Here is a 26,030-nt window from a genome sequence, read left to right on the forward strand (position 1 = left end):
ACATAGATTCCTGCCTTGCAGCTAGCATCATTTCAGGAGGTATCTTGAAAGATTTCGGGCTCTTCCAATTATGGCTTTGCTTTTCTCTCACAGCAATTAAAGTCCCTTCCTTTAATTTCAATGGAAACTGTAGTGTTTTAGACCTGGCCCATGCAGCTGAATGCTCATCTCTGGATCTTATTTCCAGCCCTCATAAGGCCTGGGTTTGATGACCTAGTCTGATTACAGGATCTTTGACAGCTTTAAAGGAATTTGCACAAAGGAAGGAGACAGCTGCTGTTCTGATGAAGGATTTTTCTGAGCAGGCCTCCCAAGCTAGACGTGCCACTATGAGATGCTGCCTACACTTTTCATCATGAGCAACAGGTATGTCTAAACAGATTTTGTGTTCTTGCCTGCATAGGTCATTGCAATGAACATCTTGTTCTTAAAGCTGCTTAACTTGGATCTGTAAAATGCTGTAGCTTCTTAGTTTATTATTCAGTATTATTCAGTCTTCTATTAACACCAAAGGCCACCTCCTCAGTTGGTGTCAATCAGAATAGCTCCTTTAGTTTATAGATTCTCCAGGGAAGGAACTGTCTTTATCTGTGTTTATACAGCAGCCAGTGCTATAGGGTCTCAATCTCTATTAGGGTGTATGGACACTAACATATTATTGTTTTCCTTGTAAAAAACTGTTTCGAGGGTTTATTAATCTGTCTGAAATAATGTGTAAAATCCATCCTTTAAATCGCAATTTGCAAAGGGTTGATGTTAGCAATAGGGTTAATAATATTTCAGACCCCCAGTGTCACACTTTGTACAGAAAAAGTCTGAGCAGTTTAGCAACGTGTGTTGTTGGAAAGTTGCCTGTCATGATCACGGTGCCATTTCCAGATACAATAACTATCCTCCGTTTGCCTGTAATCAGAGTGCCCCACTGTCCAATTGCTATTCTTACTCAAATGTTAATATTTTGGAATAAAGGGGGTTGTGAGGGCTCATAAATACAGGAATATTATTTTTAAATGCATCTCAGACGATTTACTTGGTATATTTTTGGCGTAACTAGAGCAAAGATTTCAATGGTGGGGGGTTTGTTTACATGTGGGTTTTTCTCTAGTTTGTCTTCTAATAGATAGCTACTTATTACCAAAACACTCGGGCAGTAGGATATACTCCTAGGGCCATAAGTTTAGCTATGGAGATCTTGTGCTGGGTGCAGCTGAGAGGTGGAAGGGAACTTGGTCCTCAGAAACCTTTCCACTCCACTGGTCTTGGGGCCACCAGAGGTCAACATGAGCTCTTGTAACTAAGAGCAACCAAAGGGCTGCTTTATAGTATCCCAGTTGGAGTAGTCCCTTTTGCTGGCTGAGGATTGGCCAAAATACCATGCACTCTTGCTCCACCCCTTTCTGGTCTTGCCCTGCCCTCTCCTGCTCCTGCCACAATGCCTTCCTACCCCAACTCCTGGCAAACAGAAGCATGTGGAATAAAGCCAGATGTGCCCTTTATACTGGGAGAACCCTCATCAGCCTTTTTCGGTCTCATTTAAGGTCCCTTTGCACCACTCCATGGGACAAAGGAATATCAGAGCCAACGAGTTGGCCCCTAGTGCTCTCTTGAGAGCATGGGCATGGCCAACAGGGTCTGGTCATCCTTTTTGAGGTTGTACATATGATCCAGTCAGAAATAAGTGTTGGAAGGAATGAATGCTGCTCCTTTTTGATGCAACAGTAAGGAGCACTGGGGCCCCACAGTCCTTTGAGCATCTTGCCTTTCACTGGCCTGGCAATTGCTAAGTTCTCCATTCAACCACTGAGGCTGCCCCATACTAGTCACTGCCTTCCCACTGTCTGAAGAGCTGGTACAGTATTGGATCTGGGAATCCTGTTCCTCGTACTCACTAGTTTCACTGCCCCACCAGCCTGCTGAGAGCTCTTCGCCCACCCTAGCTAATGGAGACATCCAGCAGTCAAGAGAGACTTGCCCACCTCAAGAACCAAAAGTGGGATCAGTTCCCAATTGACCACCTAGCCCACAGCCAGCACGGACCTACACCCCACATAACCCCACAGCCAGAGACAGCCGGACAACTTGTGTGCCCTTACCACTGCCAACAGAGTCTGCAGACAAGTCACCTGCCACCACTACTGCTGCTGTGAGAAACAGCTGTCAAGTTAGGGAGTCACCTAGAAGAGCATCAGTGATGCTGGGGAGGGGAAAATAGGATGAGTGAAGAGGTACTGTGCTTGAAGGTGGGGGTACATGTCCATTTAGAGGGGCAGCTGGAGTTGGGAGGGAAAGAGTATGGAATTCATAGATTTAAAGGAGGAAATAGGAGAGTGTGGAACTGATGGATATTTTGAGTGTTGAGGGGAAGAGGTATCTCATCCAGGGAATGTTATGTGTATTGCTGAGATAGAAAGCTTTTGAGATAGCCCATTCTTAAAATGCTAGTAGTTGATCAGTGATAATAACCAAGTGAGAGGAAAGGAGCAAGGACAACTACTTTTGGGAGGTTCCATAGTATAGCAAATGAAACTGCAGAGACACCCTTTAGCCACTTGGCACAAGAGTGCACCCCGAGCAGGGTTTCAGCATTGCAATCAGTCAGTTTCTATCATATTGCAGAAGATTTTAAAGAAAAGATAATGAGGGATCATGCCCCTTGTCTGGAAAGTAACTTTCCACCTCACTTTTGGAACTGATCATATTTTGTCCATGAAAATATGTTGCATGAAGCTTCAGGAGTTCACTTGAATGTAGAGAGCCAAATTCTGCTCTCACGCCTTCACAAATTTCCACTGGCTTCAGGAGAATTGCCTGGGTGTAACTAAGAACAGCATTTGGTCCAACCCATGTGTGCAAATTGGTTTATTGCCAAATGAAGCAGATCAAATCAGTTACATCGACTAACATAGCAGGGGCCCAATCCTGCCAGTGTTACACACACAACTCCCTGCCTGTGGAGCCCTCGCAGAATCGGACCCTCAGTGCATACCGTTAATTTGATCTCTTGAAAGCATAGCCCAAAAGGGTTTCTTGGTAGAAATTTATCTCAGTCAAACATAAGGTAACTCTCCTGGAAATCAGTCACGCAGGTTCCCACAGGAACCGCTCTTTGCTTTGGAACAGCAGGTGTCCGTCAGGAAAGCTAACACGACTTCTTATCACTGAAAAGCGATGTCTTATTTCCCAGCATTGACATTAGCCATATGGCAGATGATAAAGTAGCACAAGAAAAATACATGTTTTCACTTTCCAGTGCTAGTGACTGTCTAGGTGGGAACAGAACAACACAGATGTTAGAGAGGCCCAGATTCACAGTTCTGGCAAAGCTGTGCTTGGCACAGGAGCAGGAAAAAGTGTAGGGTGACCAGATGTCCCGATTTTATAGGGACAGTCCTGATTTTTGGGTCTTTTTCTTATATAGGCTCCTATTACCCCCCATCCCCATCCCGATTTTTCACATTTGCTGTCTGGTCACCCTAAAAAAAGTGGTTTACCCCACCTCTACAGCTCCCTTATTTTGGAAGCTCTGTTAGGTTTCTTTGACCCTTAGCGTAAGTTAGAGCGGCACAAACAGTACTCCAGTTTTTCCCTGGCCGCCCCCTGCTCCAAGGGGTTATTTCAACAGCTGTGAGTAGGTGGAACACAGCAGTGTTCCAGCCTCACCTCATTTCTCTCAGAAATGCCCCCTGCATGATGGGGTGTAACTGAGGGTGATAGACTGCAACGAGGCCACCTACACATTTCCCTTGCCAAGGAATTCCGAGGTAGCCAGAGTGCTGCCACAGGGTCAGCGAACATCTGAGATTTTGTCCAAAAAAACCCTCTAGCCATATTAGCTCATCCTCTCCATCACACACCCAATGCAGTGCATTACTGGTGTTTAGTCTAGTCTAGTTTTAAAGGCCATTAGCAGCGTGGCTTCCACCATTCCCTAGAGGAGACTGCTCAAGAGTTTTATACATCTCACTGCCAGAAAGTGTTCCTGAATGTGGCTCCTAAAATTTCCCTTTCTTAATTTATTCTTGTTGGGTAAAATGAAAAGTGAATGGGACTCATGCTCCTAAACCACATGGGCGATTTTGAAAATGTTACCCATTACTCCTAGTTATACCCCTCTGTGACACTCTGGTCATCCCTCTCCATTGTGGGGGGTAAGATTCTCATCTCAGTTACCACAGTGTAAATACAGAAAAACTCTTAACTTTAATGGAATCACAGGATTGTAAATCAGCCCTGAGTGAGGGCAGAACTTGACTCATGGTCTGTACAGCATTCAGATGCCTGTAGATTGTTAACATGCACCTCACTCTTATGCAGGTTATATGTATTTCACTCATTCCATCTTTCTCAGACATCAATCCCTCCATTGCCCTAATCATTGTCTTATTCTTCTCTAATCTCTCTTCCACAAGGTGCTCAAACCTGAATGCCACGTTTCAGCATCAGTGCCATATAGAGAGTTATAGCATCAACTCAGCCCATGCTGTGATGTCTTTGACTATACAGCTGAAAATGCCATTGGCCTTTTTTATTTCCATATTTCTCATGTCCAATTGCTTGCCCTCTATCATCTGTAGAATCAGTTTGGGCATTAATGGTTTCCACGTTTCTCAGATCCATTTAGGGCCTGATCCAAGGTCCTTGGAAGTCAATAGGAGTCCTTTGATTTCCACAGGATTTAGCTCAAGACCTTAATCCCTTTGTTTCAGATTATTTCCTGCAAAGATATTAATGTGCATTTTAATTAAACTGAATTTCTGTGAGGAAATTAATTTTATAAAACAAAGAATAAAAAGCAATTGCCACTCAACTTGAACTCCCTTAAAATAATACACTCCATCCATTCTAGTGTATTAAAAGGAGTGTCATATTTAAGGCGGTAATTGTCCTACTCTACTTGGTGCTGGGGAGACCTCAGTTGGAGCGTTGTGTCCAGTTGCGGGTGCCACACTTTAGGAAAGATGTGGACAAATTGGGGCGAGTCCAGAGGAGAGCAACAAAACCTCACCTGTGTGGAAAGGTTAAAAAACTGGGCATGCTTAGTCTTGAGAAAGAAGACTAAGGGCAGGGACCTGATAATAGTCTTCAAGTATGGTAAGGGCTGTTTATAAAGAGGACAGTGTACAGTGAAGGTAGGGCAAGAAATAATGGGCTTAATCTGCAGCAAGGGAGATTTTAGGTTAGATATTAGGGGGAAAATAAGGGTAGTTAAACTCTGGAATAGGTTTCCAAGGGAGGTTGTGGAATCCCCATCACTGGAGGTTTTTAAGAACAGATTAGACAGTTACCTGTCAGGGATGGTCTAGGTTTACTTGGTCCTGCTTCACTGCAGAGGGTTGGATTTGGTGACCTCTCAAGTCCCTGCCAGCCCTACATTTCTATGACAAATATATTTGCTATTTCCAAGGTTTTTCTTTTCATGCTCTTTGTCTCCTCTTATTTTATCTCAAGTCAGCCATCTACCTGCTGGCAGTGAGATCATTCTGTTTAGTAAGATTGCTGATAGTACTACTGCAGTTAACAACAATCCAGGATTCTTTAAAGAGAGATTACTTTAACACTAAAATAACCCCTAATGTATGCCAACTGAGAGATGAAAGGTCACTCTGAATGCCCTCTCCAGCCAGGTTTAAGCTCTGTTCAGCTGCAACATTCAGATCAGGAGTACTGACCGATGTGGAAGCAATGAGCAGAGAGCAGATATTAGCATTTGATTACTTGGTAACTCTTTTTTAATCAATACATACTTTACATTTTAGATCCCAGTGGCAGGATAAACTGAATGGAGGGGAAAACATCAAGTGAAATAAATCTAATGGTTTATGGGACATTTTTATCTCAAAATGCACTGGGGGGTCACAAATGAGAGCTTGATTGTGATTCCAAGAGTTTAATTATCAAATAGATGTGCCAAACATTTTGTGGCTAAGAAAGTTTGTTTCAGTGGCACAGACATTCTAATATATATGTACTAGACATCATCCTGAATACACAGTTTTACTATCTACCCAGAAAGAAGCATGAGTGAGAAGGGGTAGTGGTAAGAAATGGAGTCAGATCAAACCCCTTTATATGTCAATTGAGTTACACCATGGATGAATTTGGCCCAGTCTCTTCTAAAAAAAAATTAAATTATTTTCTGCCAGATCCTAAAGGGTCATGTCAGGGCTTGACTGTGCTCCAGGCCTGCAGTACCACCTAATGGTGGTAATCCAAGGTGTGATGCCTAATGGCAAGAGTCCCAGGGTCAATTTCTCTGGCCATTACAGCTCAAGGTAGCACTGCCTATGGTGAGAATCCAGAGGCCACTCCACCTAACGGCTATGGTTCAGGAGTAGCATCGTCTACTTGTGAGAATGGGGGTGAGCAGGGGAACCTGAACCTACCCTACTCCACCAGGTTCCAACCCAGGGCCCTTAGAAACAGTAGCCATCATCCAGGACTCAGGCTCTCTCCCTGGGTCACTGCCTACCCTTGCTCCAGTGCCTCTGGCATCATCATGGAACAGACATGGGATCCTCGTGTATTCCCCTTTGATCTGTCCCCGGCATCTCTCCCGCTGGCCCTGGCAAGTCTCTGGGTTGGCCAGCTCCCAGAGGCTTTGCTATGAGGTATTCCCCTCTGATCTGTCCCCGGCAACTCTCCCGCTGGCCCTGGCCCTGATGACTCTCAGGGTTGGCCAGCTCCCAGAGGCTTTGCTATGAGGTTCGGTCCTGGTGGCATGGAGCCTTGGCGGCTTCCCGGCAGGAGGCTGCTGCACCCAACCGCTCTCCTCTGCAGTCAGCCCAGACTGATCTGAGTCAAACCCTTTTAAATGCTCCCTTCACGGGGACCATACTCAGCAGAGATGAGGGGTGTGGCCCCTTGGGCCCAGAACAGCTGTTTAACCCTTGCCTCCCCAGTATAGAGTTGGTAATACCCTGTTACACGGCAAATTCTCCATTCTGATCTGCAGTGTAGGTGGCCTACCCACAATGCATGATCCTGTTGCATATTCTTCCCAGAGAACATGATTTTTGCAGGACTTCCCTTCTGATAAATATTACAAGTAAGAGCTAGGCTGTATTCCATTGTGTGGGTGTCCTGCTGTGTGGATATCTTTCAGCAGTGAATTTGTTTCTCCAGAGGCAAAAAAGGGATAGTACACCTTTCAGTGTTAATTAAGTGCTCTGGGGCAATTAATATTTTTCTGATGTATTACGTGAAGGTGGAAAATCACACTTGACCATCATGAAAACTCATCTCGCTGCCTACAGCTGCATGGCTAAATTATTAATGGCGTGTACACAGAACCACTAACGGTGGAATACTGAATGAAGGATCGGTTGACACTCAGGAAGTTGGAGGAGATATGGAAGACTCCCTTCTAATTAATCACCTTTCTGTTTTGTTATACTGATCCGCAGCGTCCAGTTACAACCGCACCCCTTGCTGTATGCTATTACGTGATTTTGTTTTCAGATTGTTCAAGATAAAGTTACTTCATTATTAATATATATGCACTGTGCATGTACATAAATATTGTATATGTACGTGTGTGTAAACCTATTGGAAGTGTTAATAGTTAAGATAAACTAAGTCCATTATCGCAATGTGTGACTATTTCTATGACCCTATTTGCAATAAAACCAGATTCAATGATATGAGAAAATTGCTAGGTTTCGAAATAATTGAACCAGGCCAGATGAATCCCCACAAAGGCATCATTTACAAAGTACTTTGCTTGTCTAAAATATTTATTCCTGCTGGAGGAAATGGAAAAAGAGTTCATACAGTTACACTGCTATCCTCTGAGCGTAAAATTGTTTTATCGTGTTATGTTTATTTCCTAGACATCTTCCATTGGGGTATTGCAGGAAAGTGTTGTATGTGCAGTCAGTCCTTTTGTGTAGGCTGTTCATGTTTATTCACTGAGAAGTCAATCATGAGGGTTTGGGGGGGGGGGTCATTTTTTTCTGCTGAGCAGACACCTAAGCTTCCTTTTCTTGCAAAGACACATTTGCATACACATTGCAAGTCCTTAAAACCAGCATTTGCCAACACAGTGCTCTCTGTGGTGCCATAGTTTTCCCTTCTGTTTAAGATAGAAAATAGTCATGGTAACTTGTGGAGGATGTGTTGGCTTTAATGATTCAAACTTCACTATAGAATTTGGCCTAAGTCCTCAACCACTGGCTAACAATATTTTTGTTTGGTTTTAAAAACATGGTTCTTTTTTGACTCTTGAATACTTGCAACAAACGACTTGCAGCAATCTACAGACATAGAATTAGTCCCAGAAATTATCCACTGTTTATATCTGAAAAATGAATATGTTTACAAAAATCACCCTCTGTTCATGGACAATTAGCAAAGTGAAAAAGAGGTGAAATTCATCAGACAAATTATTCATTAGTAATTATTTGTCCAGCTTTACTTCTGATATCTGTTGAGTGAAATGAGATCACCACTTTGATAGGAAATAACTTAAAATAGGATGATGAGGTTGGAGAAGACACTCCAGATCTTTACAAAGTAATCTATCCCACTATGGTAGCACTCACTTCTTCTCTTAGCACCACCTTAAACGTTCACTGAAGTTATTTTCATGAAATCCTTCATATCATAAATTAAACTCTGTTTGATTCTTAATGTATATGCAATTTTAGGTGACTAATCTGCAATCAGAAACACTTAGCAGGAATGGATCAGTTGCTGTTATGAAGTTTGAGCTTATAGCATTTTTTCATGCTGGAATGCGAGGGCTAAGGTAACCACTGCTTATTCAAACATTTACAACTATTGCTGTCAATGTTATAAGCATCTAAAGGTGAATAGTTAGAGTGGCAATTTTAAATAATCCTTTCTTAGAGCTGATTGGCAATTTTGCAACCATACTAATTTTTTTAATGAACAATGGCTTTTCAAGTAAATTGTTGTTTTATTGTTGCCAATAAAATTTCTTTTTGTTAAAATTTGGGGGGGGAGGGTGTCAAACTGGTTATTGCTTTTTCATTTTTTGAGAACATTAAAACCTTTCCCCCCCCCAACCTAAAACTGTCAGTTTTCATTTACTGAAAACCAAAAAATGTTTTGTTTTAACTTTTTTGAAGACCCCCTCCCCAAAAACAACCACCAATTTTGTAAATAATGAAAAGAATTTTGTTTTCACTGAATTTTTTTATGGGGAAAGAAATCATTACCCACAGTTCTAATGTCTAGGGCTAGATTGCGGCTTGACCTATGCATCTGTGCACGAGAATAAGCTGGAATAAAAGATACCCCCCCCCCTTTACACATCTACATAGGCTACATTAGTCTATACTATGGGTATAGAGGTAAGAGAGGATATTCCCCTGCTTATTACTGTCCTGGGGCAGGTGGGTGGGGAATGGGTGGATATTTGGCTCCACCTCTGTACTTGCTGGCCAGAGTAGTTTAGTCAGCATATGGGTGCTGGTATAGACCAGCAGCAAATTACTACCCGTTTGGGGCAAGGAGGAACCGAGGGAGGAATTGTGACTTAGTACTTCTGGGACAATGCAGCTTATGCACCCTTCCTTGTTCAGGGCTGTGCCTCAAGTCAGAGCCTAGCCATATGGCTTCATACTGATTTGGGCATCTGTTAAAATTCCATGTAAAAATCCTACAAACTAGATCCTTAGATGTGCTGAGGGTCTCTGGGGAGCTCCTGGGTAACTTCATCTCCCAAGGAAGTCCCTGGTAATTGAGGTCCCTTGAACCAGGAAGCCCTCAGCAACCTGCCTGCATAGGGTCTTATATGAACAGTTTTAAGAACGAAATTTCCCCCCTAAAGAATGTGTTGACACAGTGCAATTGAGGACTTCCAGACACAGTGAAATCCTTGCAAGAGGCATCGGAGAGTGGATTGGCAGAGTTTTAGAAGCCCGGCAGCTGTTAGCCTGCTGCAGCATGAGGAAGAGTCTTCGGTCTCTCCAATGTACAGGAAAGAGAAGGTAAGGCGAGTATCTGAGTGACTTCAAACTGCTCTATTTACATCAGCTTTCAGTGGAGAATCCCAGCTCATCAAAAACTAGCTTCTGCCTTAATTTGAATGCTGCTTTCCTGTCTGCAAGTGAAAAGCAAAGTTCATTACACCATCATGCTTTTAGCCCACGGTTTATAGTTATATAAATGGTGCAGACATTTGGCAGGTCCTCAGGTGGTGTACGTCAACAGAGCTTTATCTTCAGTGAAAAATGTGAACACCACCCGTAGCCCCAGCACAGATTTCTTCCCCTGGTATGTCAGCTCATTCATGCTGGCCAGTGCATTGGATGGAGAGGGCCAAGACTCTGTCCATTTCCCACCCTTGCCTGCTACAATGTGCAGGAAGGCGAGTAGCAGCTCCGCAGAGGCTGCTCTTCTTCTCCCAGTTGGTGAGGTGGGTAACAAGAGGACAACATATGCCCCATTTTCCCCTGCTGAGATTCGTTATCAAAACAGTGTAACTGAGAGCAGAACTAAGCCCACTCATCCCACTCAGTAATAAATTTGCCCCAGGTCTAAGGAGCATTGCTTTGTGGGGATTTCACCAAGTCCTATGGAAGAGCAGAAAAGCAGAATAGGTAGGCATGCCATCATGGATAAATAGCCCCGGGAAAACAAAACAATAAGCTTTGCTTGTGCTATTTATGCAGTAAAACAATAAAATATCATATTTCAATGATCAGCACTGGGGTTTTTGATGGAAAAATGTATATTTAATGATGACTGGCCTTCACTGTTTGACAAGGGGCTGTGAAAGCCCCTTTGAGAGTGAATCACATCTCTTCCCAACTAAAATTCTATCAATGATTTTATTATAATTTCTGTAGAAAATTCTAATGTTAAAATCCCACTTTATTACTATAATAATGGATCTAATTTGTGAAACGTGTAACGTGAGGGCATAACTGTATTGGAGAGAGATAGATGTGATCCCACCACAGCTATATCATTTCCTGATGACTTTCACCCACATATTATCAACAGAAGGAAGATTAAGAGCTGGGCTATTTGCAAGAGTTTGAGATTGGGAATGGTTTCTAAAAAGAAAGCCCAAAATAATCATAGAAATGCAACAATCATTATGAAAAACACAGCCTTATTTACATGCATGGACGTAGAGACATTTGTCTGTGATCTAATCCATCTAACTCCTTTCCCCTTAGCAGAAAAGCCTCACTTTTCAGTTGCCTATCCAATAATAGCACTAAGTAGAATTGTTGGATATGTCCATACTTATCTTAAATTCACTTATTACCTACTCCAGCCACTTTTCCTGCATATCTATTCACTTGCTGGTGGTTCTCTTGGAGAGCATGCAATGAAGCGTAAGGGCAGCAAGTTTAAAACTGATAAAAGGAAATACTTTTTCATATTCATATCTAGTCAGTGGAACTCATTGCTGTGATATATCTCTGAGGCCATTTGCTCAGAAAGATTCCAGAGAAAGGACTGGACATTTATATAGTCACCAAGAACATGCACGGTTATAATAGAAAAGATTGTGGCGGGGAAACCTCAAGAATTTTGGAAAATACATATGAACCTTCATGCTTCAGGACTTAAGTCAGTCTGACAAATGAAGGGTGGAAAGAAAACTATTGGAACAACTTACCTAGAGATGATGTGGAATCTAGACCATTTGAAGTCTTTAAATCAAGCCTTGATACTTTTCTGAAAGAGAGGATGTAGCCAGGGCCGGCTCCAGGGTTTTGGCCGCCCCAAGCAGCCAAAACCAAAAAAAAAAAAAAAAGAAGCCGCGATCGCGATCTAAAAAAAGCCGCGATCGCGATCTGTGGCGGCAATTCGGCGGGAGGTCCTTCACTCCCAGGTGGAGTGACGGACCCTCCGCCGAATTGTCGCCGAATACCTGGAACTGCCGCCCCTGTCCGGAACGGCCGCCCCAAGCACCTGCTTGAGAAGCTGGTGCCTGGAGCCGGCCCTGGATGTAGCTCAAACAGAAGTTATGGGCTTTATGCAGGAATTGCTAGGTGAGGCTCTATGGCCTGTGTTATGCAGGAGGGAGACCATTATGATCATCCAGTCTGACTTCCTGCATATCATGCTTGTTCCTTCTGGTCTTAACACTTATGAATCTGTGAGATTTTCCCTTATGTGAAGATTATTCCTACTGCTGGATTTCTTGCATCTTCCTCAGAAGCATCCGGTAGTGGACACTGTCAGAGTCAGGCTATTGAACTAGACTGACCACTAGTCTGATCTGATATGGTGATTCCTATGAGCCTATGAGAAGGATCTTCTCTAGGTAACACTTCTACATTTTATCTTTAGCCCTTTCAGATCATGACCCCTTATTTTATTATTCCCTCCCAATGATGTGAATAGGACTTTTCCCTAGATCCTGGTATGATCCAAGGGTAGATTCATGTCCGGAATTATAAATGAGCACCCTGGTGTCCAATCATAGACCTTACTCAAGTATTAATCCCCTTGACTGAAGCCCTTCCGCACAAGTCCTCCTGACACCACAGGGAATTAAATATGCGCTTAAATGCTTAAAGACCTGAGTTAGGCCTGATTAAAGACTTGGTGGCAAGATTTGGTGGCAAGTTTATAGCTCTTTTTTCCTCCTTTCTAACCCCAAAAAGAATCATTCCACACGAACATCGTTCCCCTGACTTGTGCAGTTTGGACAGGGATGCTGAACTCTACCCATATATGTTGACAAACTCTGTATGTGTGTTTTTCCATTTGTTGATATGGGATTTTGATTGAAGTGGAAGCCAGTGAACCCTGGTGTGATACATGTCCTCTCTACTTTGGGAGACAGAGTTAGCTGGGACACAGCCCTGCCCATGATGTAGTATGTCTTAACCCAGTGTCTGCAACCTGATATGTGTGTGCACTTGGGGGGGGGTGAGGCATTTGATCTGTGTGAATGGGCAGAAGGAACAGGCAGTGAGGGGTAGAAAGATTAAACTAGGGAAAGAAGAGGGCATAGAACAGAGTTGGTTGATGGGGATGAAAGGAACATAAAATGGAGGGGCCAAAGTGATGAAACAGGAAAGGGAGGCTACAACAGTGGAAACAGCATCAACCAATATTATTTTTATTAGTGTTACCATAGACCCTAAGAGCCCTAGTCATAGACCAGGAGCCCATTGTGGTAGGCGCTACCTTCACCGTGCCCAGCAGGTTCTCAAGGGAGGAAGGATGGACACATGTGAGCAAATATATTTATCCTCATCACTGGATTTCGATCACAAAGCAATAATGTAGCACGGAAAACTCCCATCACCACAGTTAGGCCTTGTCAAAATATAGACTGGTACATCTGCTTCGCCCACTTTCACTGGGTGCATGTGTGCAGTGCACAGTTCTTAACTCATCTGCCTGGGACTCACTTATAGACTTTGACCACATCATGATAAAGTGCATTTTTAAGAGGAAACTGGGATTTTTATTTTATTTTGTTTGTTTGTTGTTTGCCCACAGGATCCACAATAATCTGATTCTATGATCTAAGATTGAATGTTGTTTTCAAGCAAAAGTGAGAAAGACAATATAAGTATATCTAAGTTTTAAGAAGCATATGAGTTTCCATAACATACACATCAGGATGATGCACAAACATGAGACTAGTGTGTCATATCAGTTGTTACAATGATATGTGCTCATCCACCATGCAGCTGCTTAACTTGGAAGAATAGTTTGAAAGACACCCCTATAATAAGATGCATATATTTGATATCGTGTTTGTGTTTTTCTATCCTATTAGGACGCTGCGGCTTTTTTAAGCACCTTGTACTTTCAGATTAAGAAAAATCCCTTTTTGAATTAAATCAGTTTGTTCCAAAAATAGCAATCCTTGCATTTTTATGTTTTAACCAAGTTCTGTTCTGTCATTCCTTCTGGTGATGACAAGTTTTATAGTGAACTCTAGATCTATGACTCTGAAAGGAAGTGCAGTGTTACTTCACTGTAAATACTGCAATGATCTGAGTGTAAACAATGTCGCAACAAGTGTGTTTCAGATCATGTCTTTTGAAGGACACCATATAAATACTATATAGCCAAAGAAAGTTCAGAGCTTCATTCAAAAGGCATTGCTCCAGTTTGAACGATGGCATTTTGTGCTTTGATCAATTATCTAGACGAATTGTAGTAAATGTCCGCCTTCGATACTGAGAAAAAGGCCACCCGTGAACCAAGCTGTGAGCGAAAAGCGAAAAGCAGAGAGAAGGGTTCGATTTCGTGAGCCAGAGATCACTGGATATGGTATGTTTAAGATATTAAAAGTATTTATATTCTCCCAAGAGTGGCATTCTCTTTCCAGTGTTTCCACATCTTTTCAGACCCCCCTCCTCACCAATGTCTGTTACCATTATTCATTGTGTTATCTGTGTAAATTGGGCCAGTTTCTTGGGGCACAGTCCTTCAGCTCAATCTTCAGCACAGGTGGCTGTGATCCACCTTTCTGCCTTCCCTAGTGGCAAAATAGGCCCTGGCACAAGTTAAAACAACCACAGAGCTATTTTCACTGACCTCCTGGAACAGTCCCCTAAAGGAGTATTCTAACAGCTCATGATTGACAGAGCAGTAGGTTCTGGTCATGTCCCTTTTTACCCCATCTCATCCCATCCCAGAATACCCCCTCTGTGGGCCAGGGATGGAGGTGGTGACCCTTTAGGACAGATTTATGTGCTGTTCATGTCACTCTGAAGCAAAAGGGATTTAGCCTGGGACTTCAATGGGCTTTGGCCAGGATCACGTTATCTGTAGGGCTTTCTAGTCATTCAGAATTTGGCACATCAAAGGATCCAGTAAGTTGACCCTAAGTTCTGTGATGTCCACTTGCATGCTTAACACCACATGTCTGAGGAGAAATTATTCTTCCCCATCTCACTCTGAGCATTTATGTCCATATCAACAGTGACAAGTATTTCTCTCTAGTGCAAGTTGGGAGGTGTGGAATGGAATTCTAAAGGATCTGATTCTCCTCTCATTTAGAACCATAGAACCACATGGTTAGAAGGGACCAGAAAGTCTAACCCCCTGCCAAAATGCAGGGTTTGTTGTGTCTAAAGACAGATGGCTTTCCAACCTCCTTTTGAAAACCTCCAGTGAAGGAACTTCCACAACCTCCCTAGGCCGTTTGTTCCATTGTCCTACTGTTCTTACAGTTAGGAATTTTTTCCTAAGATTTAATCTAAATCTGCTATGCTGTAGTTTGAATCCATTGCCTCTTGTTCTGCCATCTGTGACAAGAGAAAACTGTTCTCCATTTTTATGGCAGCATTTCAAGTATTTGAAGCCCACTATCATGTTCCCCCTTAATCTCCTCTTTTCCAAAGTAAACATATCCAGTTCTTTCAGCCTTTGTTTGTATGGCTTGCATTCCATCCCTTTGATCATCTTTGTCACTCACCTCTGGATCATTTCCAGTTTCTCTACATCCTTTCTATACATTGGTGACCAAAACTGAACACATTATTCCAGCTGAGACCTAACCCATGCTGAGTAGAATGGTACTGTCACCTCCTGTAACTTGCATGCTATGCCTCTGTTAATACAACCTAAATTTGCATTTGCTTTTTTTTTTTTTGCAACATTATCTCATTGCAGACTCATGTTGAGGTTGTAATCCACCACAACTCCCAGACGTGCTGCTGTTAAACCAGTTTTCCCTCATTCTGTATTTGTGCATTTGTTTTTTCTTCCCTAAGTGTAGCACCTTACATTTGTCTTTGTTAAATTTCATTTTGTTGTCCATAGCCCAGTTCTCCAATTTATCAAGATTCCTCTGAATTTTAGCTCTACCCTCCAAATTGTTGACAACCTCCCCCGCCCCCCCAGCAGCTTTGTGTCCTCTGCAAATCTGATCACTATGCTCTCTCTACCTACATCCAAGACATTAATAATGATGTTAAACAACACTGGACTCCAAACAGATCCCTGTAGAGCCCCACTTGAGACCTCCCTCCAATCTGACATCATTCCATCAATAATTACTCTTTGTTTGCAATTGCTTAACCAATTATGTGTCCACTTAATGGAAGTTCTGACAACCCGGCATTTCTCCAGCTTACTTATCAGAATGTCATGTGGAACTGTGTCAAAAGTCTTGCTGAAGTCCAGGTATATTATGTCCACCGCTTCCCCCTGTCCACCAGACCAGTTGCCCTACCAAAGAAGGAAATCAAGCTGGCTTGGCATGATTTGTTGTTGGTAAATCAATGCTGGCTATTAGCAATTACCCTTTCATCCTCCAGGTATTCACAAATTGAATATTTTATACATGGTCTAGTAGCTTCCCAGGTATCAAAGTTAGACTGACTGATCTATAGTTCCCCAGCTCCTCCTTTCCCTCCTTTTTGAAGATGGACACTACATTAGCCCTTCTCCAATCTTCCAGGACCTCTCCTGTCATCCATGAATTTGTAAATATCATTGCTTATGCTGGTTTCCACTGAATCCTAGAAATGTAGGACTAGAAGGAACCTCAAGAGGTTATCTAGTCCAGGGGTTCTCAAACTGGGGGTCGGGATCCCGCAGGGGTGTCGCAAGATTATTACATGGAGGGTCGCGAGCTGTCAGCCTCCACTCCAAACCCTGCTTTGCCTCCAGCATTTAGAATGGTGTTAATTATATTTAAAGTGTTTTTAATTTATAAAGGGGGGGGGTCGCACTCAGAGGCTTGCTACGTGAAAGGAGTCACCAGTACAAAAGTTTGAGAACCACTGATTCTAGTCTATCCTCCCTGCTCTGAGACAGGATTAAGTATACCTAGCCCATCCCTGACAGGTGTTTGTTTATTCTGTTCTGTCAGGGATTCCACAACCTCCTAGGTAACCTGGTCCAGGGCTTAACTATCCCTATTGTTGGAAGGTTTTCCCTGATATCTAACCTAAATCTCCCTTGCTGCAAACTAACCCATCGTATTACTCCTGACTCACAATGAAGTGTAACTGAGAGGAGAATCAGTCCCAGTCTTTCATTTCAAGAGCCATAACTAATTTTCCTTATTGCAACAGCCTGTGATTAAGCCTCCCTTGCTGTTTGTCCATACAGTGCTATTAATACAATTCAGTTAGAGGCTGGTAAGAGAAAGCTTGTTGGCGCCACTGACATTTTTCCATTCTCTGTATTTTCATGCTGGGTTGTACTCGAGCTGTCCTTGCCAAATAGGCACGGTTCCGGGATATTGTTCGATGAGGAATCCATGTTACAATAGTGTTTGTTTTAAACTTAACTTCCTACCTCAGCCTGCTGGTCTGTCTCATTCTCATGCTGGAAATGATTCAGATGAGGCGTTCCTTCTCGGCAACAGCTACGAAACCTCTCATCCCAATCACAACAGCAGCAGTCTCTGGATCTTACATTCCTGCTCCATCACTGTCTGTTTTCCATTTCTTCCTGAAATGCTTCTACCTTTTCACACTTGCCATTTTAGGTAGCAACTTTCACTTAGTGGGCCAGAGGGCCCAGATTCTCATCAGGCCTCCTAGCTCCTATTTCACTCTGCTACCCTGAGGCAGCCTTTGTTAGCGTGTAAGAACATTTTCATTCTCTTTTCTAGACATTTCCTGCTGGGACTACAGAGTTGGTAAGTTGAAGTTTTACATTATAACTGTGGGCCGTCCCTGGCACTAACCTGAGATTGCCTACCTGCTGCTGCGATTAATTATGCAGCGATACTCCATGAATAGGAATTGTTTCATGCTGTCAGTGTTTTTGTCTGTGCATGAAGCACAATAGGTGATCAGTTCTGCTCCAGTATTTTAAACCAACAGAAGGTAAGACAAATAGAGGAAACAAGAATTCTGTCCCTGGAGCCATGTTTAATTTAAACATAATTAATACATTTTATGGCAATAAAATGGGTCCAGGTTTTTCACTGAGATAGGGAAGTGAAGCCCCCGTAAGCTAAGCTGTAGTTCTCTCGGCTGACTTCTACCCGTGGTGAATATGCAGTTCATTAACACAGTGGTGATGTGGAGGAAATAATTAAAATAATCGGTTTTCTCTTCTTGTGTGTGCAAGAATATTCAAGGCAAACAAAAGTTGCAGAAACACTCCAACAAATCTGTGTGCAAGTGTTATTGACCTATATTTCAGGAAGATCTGGAGGCCCTCGCAAAACCAAAACTGGGACTAGGGTTGCCAGGAGTCTGGTTTTCGATTGGAACGCCTGGTCAAAAAGGGATCCTGGTGGCTCCAGTCAGCACTGCAGACCGGGCCATTAAAAGTCTCATTGGCGGGGCTGGCAGGCTCCCTACCCAGCTCCGTGCAGCTCCCCGGAAGCGGTGACATGTCCCTCGGCTCCTAGGCAGAGGGATGGCCGGGGGGCTTCATGTGCTGCCCCCATCCCGAGCGCAAGCTCCGCAGCTTCCATTGGCCAGGAACCGCAGCCAATGGGAGTTGCGGGGGTTGCGCCTGTGGGTGGAGGCAGTGAGCACGCACCATACAGAGCCACCTGGCCACGCCTCCACCTAGGAGCTGGAGGGACATGTTGCCACTTCCAGGAAGCCCCCCAAGGTAAGCGCCAGCTAGAGCCTGCACCCCCTCCCAGACTCCAACCCCTTGCTCCAGGCCTGAACCCCCTCCTGCACCCCAAACCCCTCATCCCTAGTTCCACTCCAGAGCCTGCACCCCAGCTGGAGCCTGAACCCCCCCCCCCCCCGCACATCCCAAGCTCCTGCCCCAGCCCTGAGCTCCCTCTCATACCCAAACTCCCTCTCGGAGCCCACACCCACATCCCTTCATCCCTGGTCCCACCCCAGAGCCCATACCCCCAGCCAGAGACCACACCCCCTCACACATCCCACCCCCCTGCCCCAGGCCTGAGCCCCCTCCTGCACCCCAACCCCCCACACACACTCTGAACCCCTCATTTCTGGCCCCACCCCAGAGCCCACACCCCCTCCTGCAGCCCAAGACCCCTGTCCCAGTCTGGTGAAAATGAGCGAGTGAGGGTGGGGGAGAGCCAGCAACAGAAGGAGGGGGGATGGAGCGAGTAGGGGCAGGGCCTCAGAGAAGGGAGAGGGCAGGGGGTTGGGAAGGGGGCAGGGCAAGGATGTTCAGTTTTGTGAAATTAGGAAGTTGGCAACCCTAACTGGGACCCATTGTGCCAGGTGCTGTACACATACATAGTTAGAGCTCTTCCTGTTCTGAAGAGCCCACGATCTAAATAGATAAGTTAGAAAAAAGGGAGAAGAAAGGAAGTATTATTATCCCCATTTTACAGATGAGGACCTGAGACTCAGACATGCTGCATGAGATCCTCAGCTGGTCTAAATCAGCTGAGCTGGTTAGGAGTGATTTGCCCCCAGTCACGCAGAACATCGGTGTCAAAGCCAGGAATTGAACCCTGAGCTCTTGTGAGCCAGTCTTGTACCTCTGTCAGAGACCAACGGCCTCTTTATTATTAAAGGCTCTGGAGCTGAGTATGCTATTTGTAACAAACAGTTCAGCTAATGGGTTTAATGGAGCTGTGTGGAGGATGGAAGTTCCATTTCACAAAGGATTTTTCAATTTTGAAATCTGGTTTGGTTACAAATTGCAGTGAAAACTGAAAATTACATAATTCTCCATGATGGAAAATTTCAGAAAAAAAATTCATTTTGAGTTGTTCGAAATGTTGTGTTTTAACAAACTCAGACTGTCTAGTTGTCAAATTCCACTTTAAAATTCTTTTTCTCTTGTACTACACTAGATGATAATAATACAAAATAAAATGTTTTGAAATGAGAATTTAATTTCAAAACAAAAAATTGAAACATTTCATTCCAAAAAGAACTTTCTTTTTTTTCATTTTTAACAACAAAATTCTGGGAAAATGTACCCATTTTCACCAAGCTTTTTGATTTAAACTGAACTACATATTCTGAGGGAAAACAATTCCTTTGAAGTTTCACCAATCAGTTCAAGAATTTAGCCCTCTTTTCTGTTTCCAAATTAGACATGAGCAGACTGATTTTTTTTAAAGAATTTATTTGCAATTGTACAACAACCATAGTTAAGCCTGAAGGTTGTTTTCAATTATCAGGATTCACTTCCACTATACCTGTGCACTGTTCATTATTCATAGGATCTGATTGTTGAGCTCAGGGTCTGGCTCTACTTCAAGCTGGTGGTGTTTATTCCCAGCTACAGAAAACATACCAGCGCTAGCTCTAATTGAGCTAGCATGCTACAAATAGAGTGAACAGGAGGAAAGGTTAGCTGACCTGAGTACATGCCTAGCATCTCGGGGCGTAGCCTTTCCCACTTCACATGTCCTTGTCGCAACGCTTTATCTTTAGCACACTAGTTCAAGCACATGGGTATGCCTCCTTGAGCAGGGAATTACTCCCCCAGCTCAAAGTACAGACATATCCTCACACGTAATTTTTTCTGTTCCCTCATTGAAACTTTATAAGCAGGGAGTGAGCATTTCCCCCATGACTGGGGACTAACGAATATCTACATTTATATCTGAAGTGTGAATCCCTTGTAAACCAGGCAGAGAGTAACATTTGTGTGATTTATAAACCCTCTGCAAGAACGTCAGAGGAGAGGGAATAAAAAGGCCTGAATCAAAATGTGATTCTCAATTCACACAATCAGTTCCCAAATCATTTTCACTACTATAAGACTAACTGTGACCTTTTTATTGAAGTCTGTCACCCAGTTAAGAACGAGGAACAATATCAGGTGATTCGAGAGACAAATCACACATTGGAAATATCGAACAGCACATAGTTTCACTGGAAAGAGCTGGTGAGCAATCCACAGGCTAAAATATGTTCACATAAACCTTTTGTAGAATAATTCCAAATAACAGACAAATTTATAAAAATCGAAGCCTATTCACAGATAATCTACAAGCAGAAAGAAGGGCTACATTCAAATGAAGAAATTATTTGCTGCAAATAATTCACCCAACTCTATTATAGAGCATCGATTTGGCTTCTGGTGAGCTTTCAAATGATTGCTATTAACATTCTACCTTCTCCCCACACACTTTTTGATACATTATTATGTGCTTGTTGCTTGATTTTATGACTTTTACCTTCCTTTATGTACATCTGTATGACAGCTTAATTGACTGCTATGTATTCCAGGGTTGGTAATAGAAGCTAATTTAAATACGCAACAGCTAATGTCAGTCCTTTACCCATAACAATACACACCACATTTTTATCTTCTTATTGATTATGTGCATATGCCAGGCAAATAGTTGCACACTCTCGCTTTTTATTCAGGCATGAATTTGGTTTGAGAGCACATTTAATACTCAGAGTGCTTTATAAAATAATACTGACTCTGCAATGACCATGCAGACCAACAGAGCAGCCATTACACTCTCAGAAATAGCTCACACGTGCCGTTTAGGGGTAAAAGAAGGATGGTGTGTGGCTAAACACAAGCCTGGGAATTAAGAGAGTGGAGATATATCACAGGCTTCCTGTGTGACTAGATTGCCCCAACCCTTACTCGGCTGGGCAAGGAAAGGAGAGGGAGTCTGGTGCAGCTGCTGTTGTGGTAGGATATGGAGTGTGGCTGCAGAGGCCGAAAGGGGTCACCTTCGATAGTGAAGGATGGGACTCTGGGCTGCAGGAATACAACCAGGTGAGCGGCAGACTGCAGTGGACATCAGGCCCTGATTTCTGTCATTAGAGTGCTGTAATCTTTAAATAAACCTAATTTCGTTGCTACATATAAGCTTTTGTTACTTCAGTGCAGAGAACAAGATAGGAATAGCGTGCCCTCTGGCTTACTCCGTTGCTCAGACTATGACTCCAGCTGCAATGAGGAGACCACCATACTCCCTGTCGTTGGCAAATGATCAGGGGAGTCAGGGAAATTGATGGGAAGTAGCAAGACAGCCCCCACAACCTGCCATCCACAGTAGATGACCAGGCACACAGGGAATAATGAGCTGTTCCAGGAGAGGGTGTGAAGTAACTTACTCCTACCCCAGAGAAGTGGGGAGGAGCCGGGAAGTACCCTACGCATTGCCCCTTACTCAAAGGAGACTCTATAGTTAGAGTCTAGCTCTAATCCTGGTGTGCCTGTTTCTTTGCCTGTATCATGAGGCTGGCCCTTCTCTGATCCACTGGGGCGTTGCAAGTCTCAGCTTGTCAGGCAGGCAGAGTTTACTCAGATGCCCACCACAGAAATGCCGACACATAGAATAGTAACAATCCTTGCATTCAAGGTAGCTGCACCAAATTACAACAGCTGAGGATCTTGCACCTAATGTCAACACCTGTGACGCCACCCAACAGAACTGGCCAGATCCCCCTCTTGTTTTGATCTACTTTAATCACTGCCCGTGTCTGTGTTCCCAGTTTCCTTTTGCTGCTGATAACCTTCCCCCATACACAGCATGACCTGCATACACTGCACTGACCCATGCTGCAGCAGGGAGCATGTACAATTCCTTCCCACTTTGTTGTGCTGCTCTCTAGAATCATAGAGCCATATGGTTAGAAAGAACTGCAAGGGTCGTAATGCCAAAATGCAGGATTCGTTGTGTCTAAACCATCCCAGACAGATGGTTATCCAGCCTCCTTTTGAAAGCCTCCAATGAAGAAGCTTCTTCTCCTCTAGCTAGTTTGTTCCATTGTCCTACTCTTCTTACAATTGGGCTGTTTTTCCTGAGATTTAACCTAAATCTGCTATGCTATAGTTTGAACCCATTGCCTCTTGTCCTGCCCTCTGTGGCAAGAGAGAACAACTTTTCTCCATCTTTTTTATGGCAGCCTATTCCTCCGGTTAGGATAAGGCACAGAAGCACAGTACAAACCTATTGCACGGGTCTCTTAAGCAATGAGAAGCACCTGTCCTCAGAAGTCTGGGAACCCTAGACACTTGATGCCAGATCCTCGCCCTTAGACTAGTGGCGCAAAGTTGCTGTAGTGCCAGCTTAACTGGCCAGTGGAGAATTCCTCCTGAGTGTATCTTCCAGTGGGATAGGGATGTTGTAATGCCACCTCTCCCTTATTAGCCCCCAATTGGTTGGAAGGAAGGAGATTATGCCCAATGGCCCCCAACTGGTTGGACATAAGGGGGTTATGCCCCCATTAATCCCTGGGCTGTCATCATGGTAGTGATAGGATATACCATGGAAAAGTTATGGGTGAGGTTAAACTGGTGGGTGTACCAAGCGCTTGTCACTCAGGATAAGTGTAAAAAACAAATGAGCTCCTTTATGGAACCAGAAACAACAGATTCACCCAGAACACAGGCACATGGCAAGGCTTGAGTAGAAGTTTAACTATGTGAACCAAGGAGTTTGCTGGGGACTGATATAGCAAATGCAGGTGCTGGGGCCTGTGTAAGAAAGAAACACCACATACCAGACATAGAGAAGGAGAAGAAACCCAAGGGGACAGCAGAACAAGCACTAGGGATGTGGCCCTGAAAAAGGGGTAAGAGAGTTTTTTGGGCAGAGTGCTGTAGAAAAGAGGCTTAGAACTATGAGCAAAGAAATTATTTCCTGCTGTGTTCAGGGAAACTGGACTTTGTATATTCTTAAATAAACAGGATTGCCCCCAAAGAAATATCTGGCTCCATATCAATTTCTCCTCTTAGTGGAAACAATCGGCAGGACCCTGAAAACTGGCTAACTTCTCGTATCATGATGGGGTAACAGAAAGATTCATTAAAGGTGCATTCTCATATCTAAATCTCTATTTGCCCCTGTTATTCCTGACCAGACCCTTTGAGAACATTGCAATGGCATAGCCCGGCTATAATAGACAGCAGAATGGCACCCAAGCTGTAAAATGTAGCCCAATGATTTCGTAGTATGCCTGACCCACAATGATCTGAAATTCCTCAGATTATTTTTACAAGCAAGAAGAAATGTTTACAATATACGCCTTTTTATGATTAAGCACAGTGGACATTCCAGTGTGATTAGCAAGTTTAACCTTGAGAGGCAGACTGGCCCTGTGACAGCATTGTAAATGTGCTGCTCAGTTGACACACGCACATCTCCTTCTTTATTTTAATTAGCAGGACCTGTAACAAGTTAATGTTACAGGGAAAAGGCAAGTCATCTACTTCCTCTCTCTTTATGGAACATTTGTGAACATTAAATAATTAGTCGTGGTTGCTTAATATTCTCTAGAATTTAACCTAGTGTTTTGCTTAAATGTATAAAAAATAATTGCTGTGAGGAAATTTGAGAACATGCATTAACTATGGTAATCCTGTTCTTATTGTATATAATTAAACCCTTGAAATGCTCCATTAGATTACATCTTTTATATTCAGTAGCCTCTGTAGGGAGGTGTGACTTGCTGCCATTTAACTGATGCATATAGAAGCACTCACAACCAGAGCTCTGCCTAACCTGCTGTTTCCAGAAAACCAGGACAAAGGCAGCAGTGGGGGTCAAATTTGGGAGCTGTTTCAGACAACACTAAAATAATGCTTGTTTCTTTTCTCTCCCCAACCTCTCCCAGCACATGACAGGCCATCAGCTGGATTGCCTTTGCTCCTGTGGATTTCGCTTTGTTTAGTGCTGATCCTGGCTGTGAGTCTGTACTACAGCAGCGTGAAGCAGAATTTCAAAGTCTTGGAAGAATTTCAATCCCAGCTCGTTATCTTCTTTCTTCAGATAAGACGCGTTGCTTTGAAATGCTGGACTTGGTTTATGAGGCAATAACAGTGTCACACGTGTGGAATTGTGCATGGCCCAAGACAAAGATCTTAGCAGATAACATCTAAACGTATATTGCAGCACAAGGCTCACAGCCCACTCAAACCAAACACCAGAGAATGCGCCAGCCTTCCCTTTGAAGACTAATAGAGCTGACCCTGTTGTACATTTACCTTTTCCTGTAGCCACTTGTTTTCCATTTCTTTTATTATTATTGTATATATTACACTAACACCTAGAGGTTGCAACCAAAATCAGAGCTCCATTGTCCTAGGCAATACATAAATATCTGATAAGAGATAGTCCCTGCCTCAGAGAGCTTATAAACTGAAGAAACAAGAAAAAGCAAAGGGACAGAAACACAGAGATTAATTGATTCAATCAAGGTCACATAGGTAGATAATACCAGGAACTAAACCCAGGTCAATCAAGTCTCAGGTCAGTAGCTTAATCACAAGACCATCATTCCACTCTGGTTTTGCTACTGGGATGTGTGCAAGCATTACTACTTGTGTTCGAGGGCTCTGCAGTGCTGTATTTTACACATATGTGAAATGATTGGGAGTAAAACCTTGGCAGATGGTGTTCTCATTTCCCCTCAAGCTTTCTCCTATGTGGGCAAAAGATAGCTCTTGGAAATGTTTCACCGGGCTCCCAGGCATGGAAGAGAGAATGGAAACTCATTTAAACAGGCTATGGTTATTTGCTTAATATCACACATAACAGAATTGAATCCCAGGTTAATTATCAAGTCAGTAGTTTAATCCTATGAGTTTGATTCAGTCCGTAAACCTCATGAGCCAAGTTTACATGGTTTGTGACATCAACAAACTTTTTCAATTTACTTATAGCTTGTATTCAGTCAGGGGGCCATGTATTCATTCCATGCATGCTCAACTATAGTTTAAGGCTTTGCATAATGCTACAGTTGAGTGTTTATGAAGGTAGCAAGGATAAAGCTCCATTGTTTTGGGAGGCCCCCCCATTAATATCCTACAGTAAAGATATTTCTGAAGGGGATCATTTTAACAATGATAGTGCAATAAATGCTGAGTGCCTCTTGTATGTGTCAAAGTGGACCCCAATGTGTCTATCCAAGTGTGTCTCAGAGAGGGCCAACAAATTCATCTGGCCTGTGAGCACTAGCTTCCTGGACTTTATTTTCTCCATAGGCATAAATAGCAACATCCTTTTTTGCCTGGCCTTCTTTTCAAGTAAAATTAAAAGAAAATATGTTGACAAGTGCCCTACTGTATTCAGAAAGATAAAGACTACCTGAGAATCTGCAACAGCAGAAAAAACCCTGTGAAGAAGATGGAAGACAATGCTTGCAAGATCCCAAAGTCCCCTGTTGTGACAACCAACAAAACACTGTGCATATTATTGTTGACTGATAAAGAATATTCCAGATGGTATTGAGGGGCAACAG

General features: G+C 43.2%; 1 protein-coding gene across 1 annotated transcript; it reads left to right on the top strand.

The window, feature by feature from the left end:
• Window positions 1-25,666, top strand: C4H14orf180 (chromosome 4 C14orf180 homolog). The gene is made up of 6 exons (XM_054027968.1): window positions 1-366; window positions 8,646-8,746; window positions 9,794-9,953; window positions 14,100-14,223; window positions 17,525-17,551; window positions 24,405-25,666. The coding sequence occupies exons 3-6, from the start codon at window positions 9,936-9,938 to the stop codon at window positions 24,605-24,607; spliced, it is 372 nt and encodes a 123-aa protein (XP_053883943.1). The 5' UTR covers window positions 1-366; window positions 8,646-8,746; window positions 9,794-9,935; the 3' UTR covers window positions 24,608-25,666.
• Window positions 25,667-26,030: the final 364 nt, after the last annotated feature.

This window comes from Malaclemys terrapin, chromosome 4 (genome assembly GCF_027887155.1).
Source record: "Malaclemys terrapin pileata isolate rMalTer1 chromosome 4, rMalTer1.hap1, whole genome shotgun sequence".
Lineage (NCBI taxonomy): Eukaryota > Metazoa > Chordata > Testudines > Emydidae > Malaclemys > Malaclemys terrapin.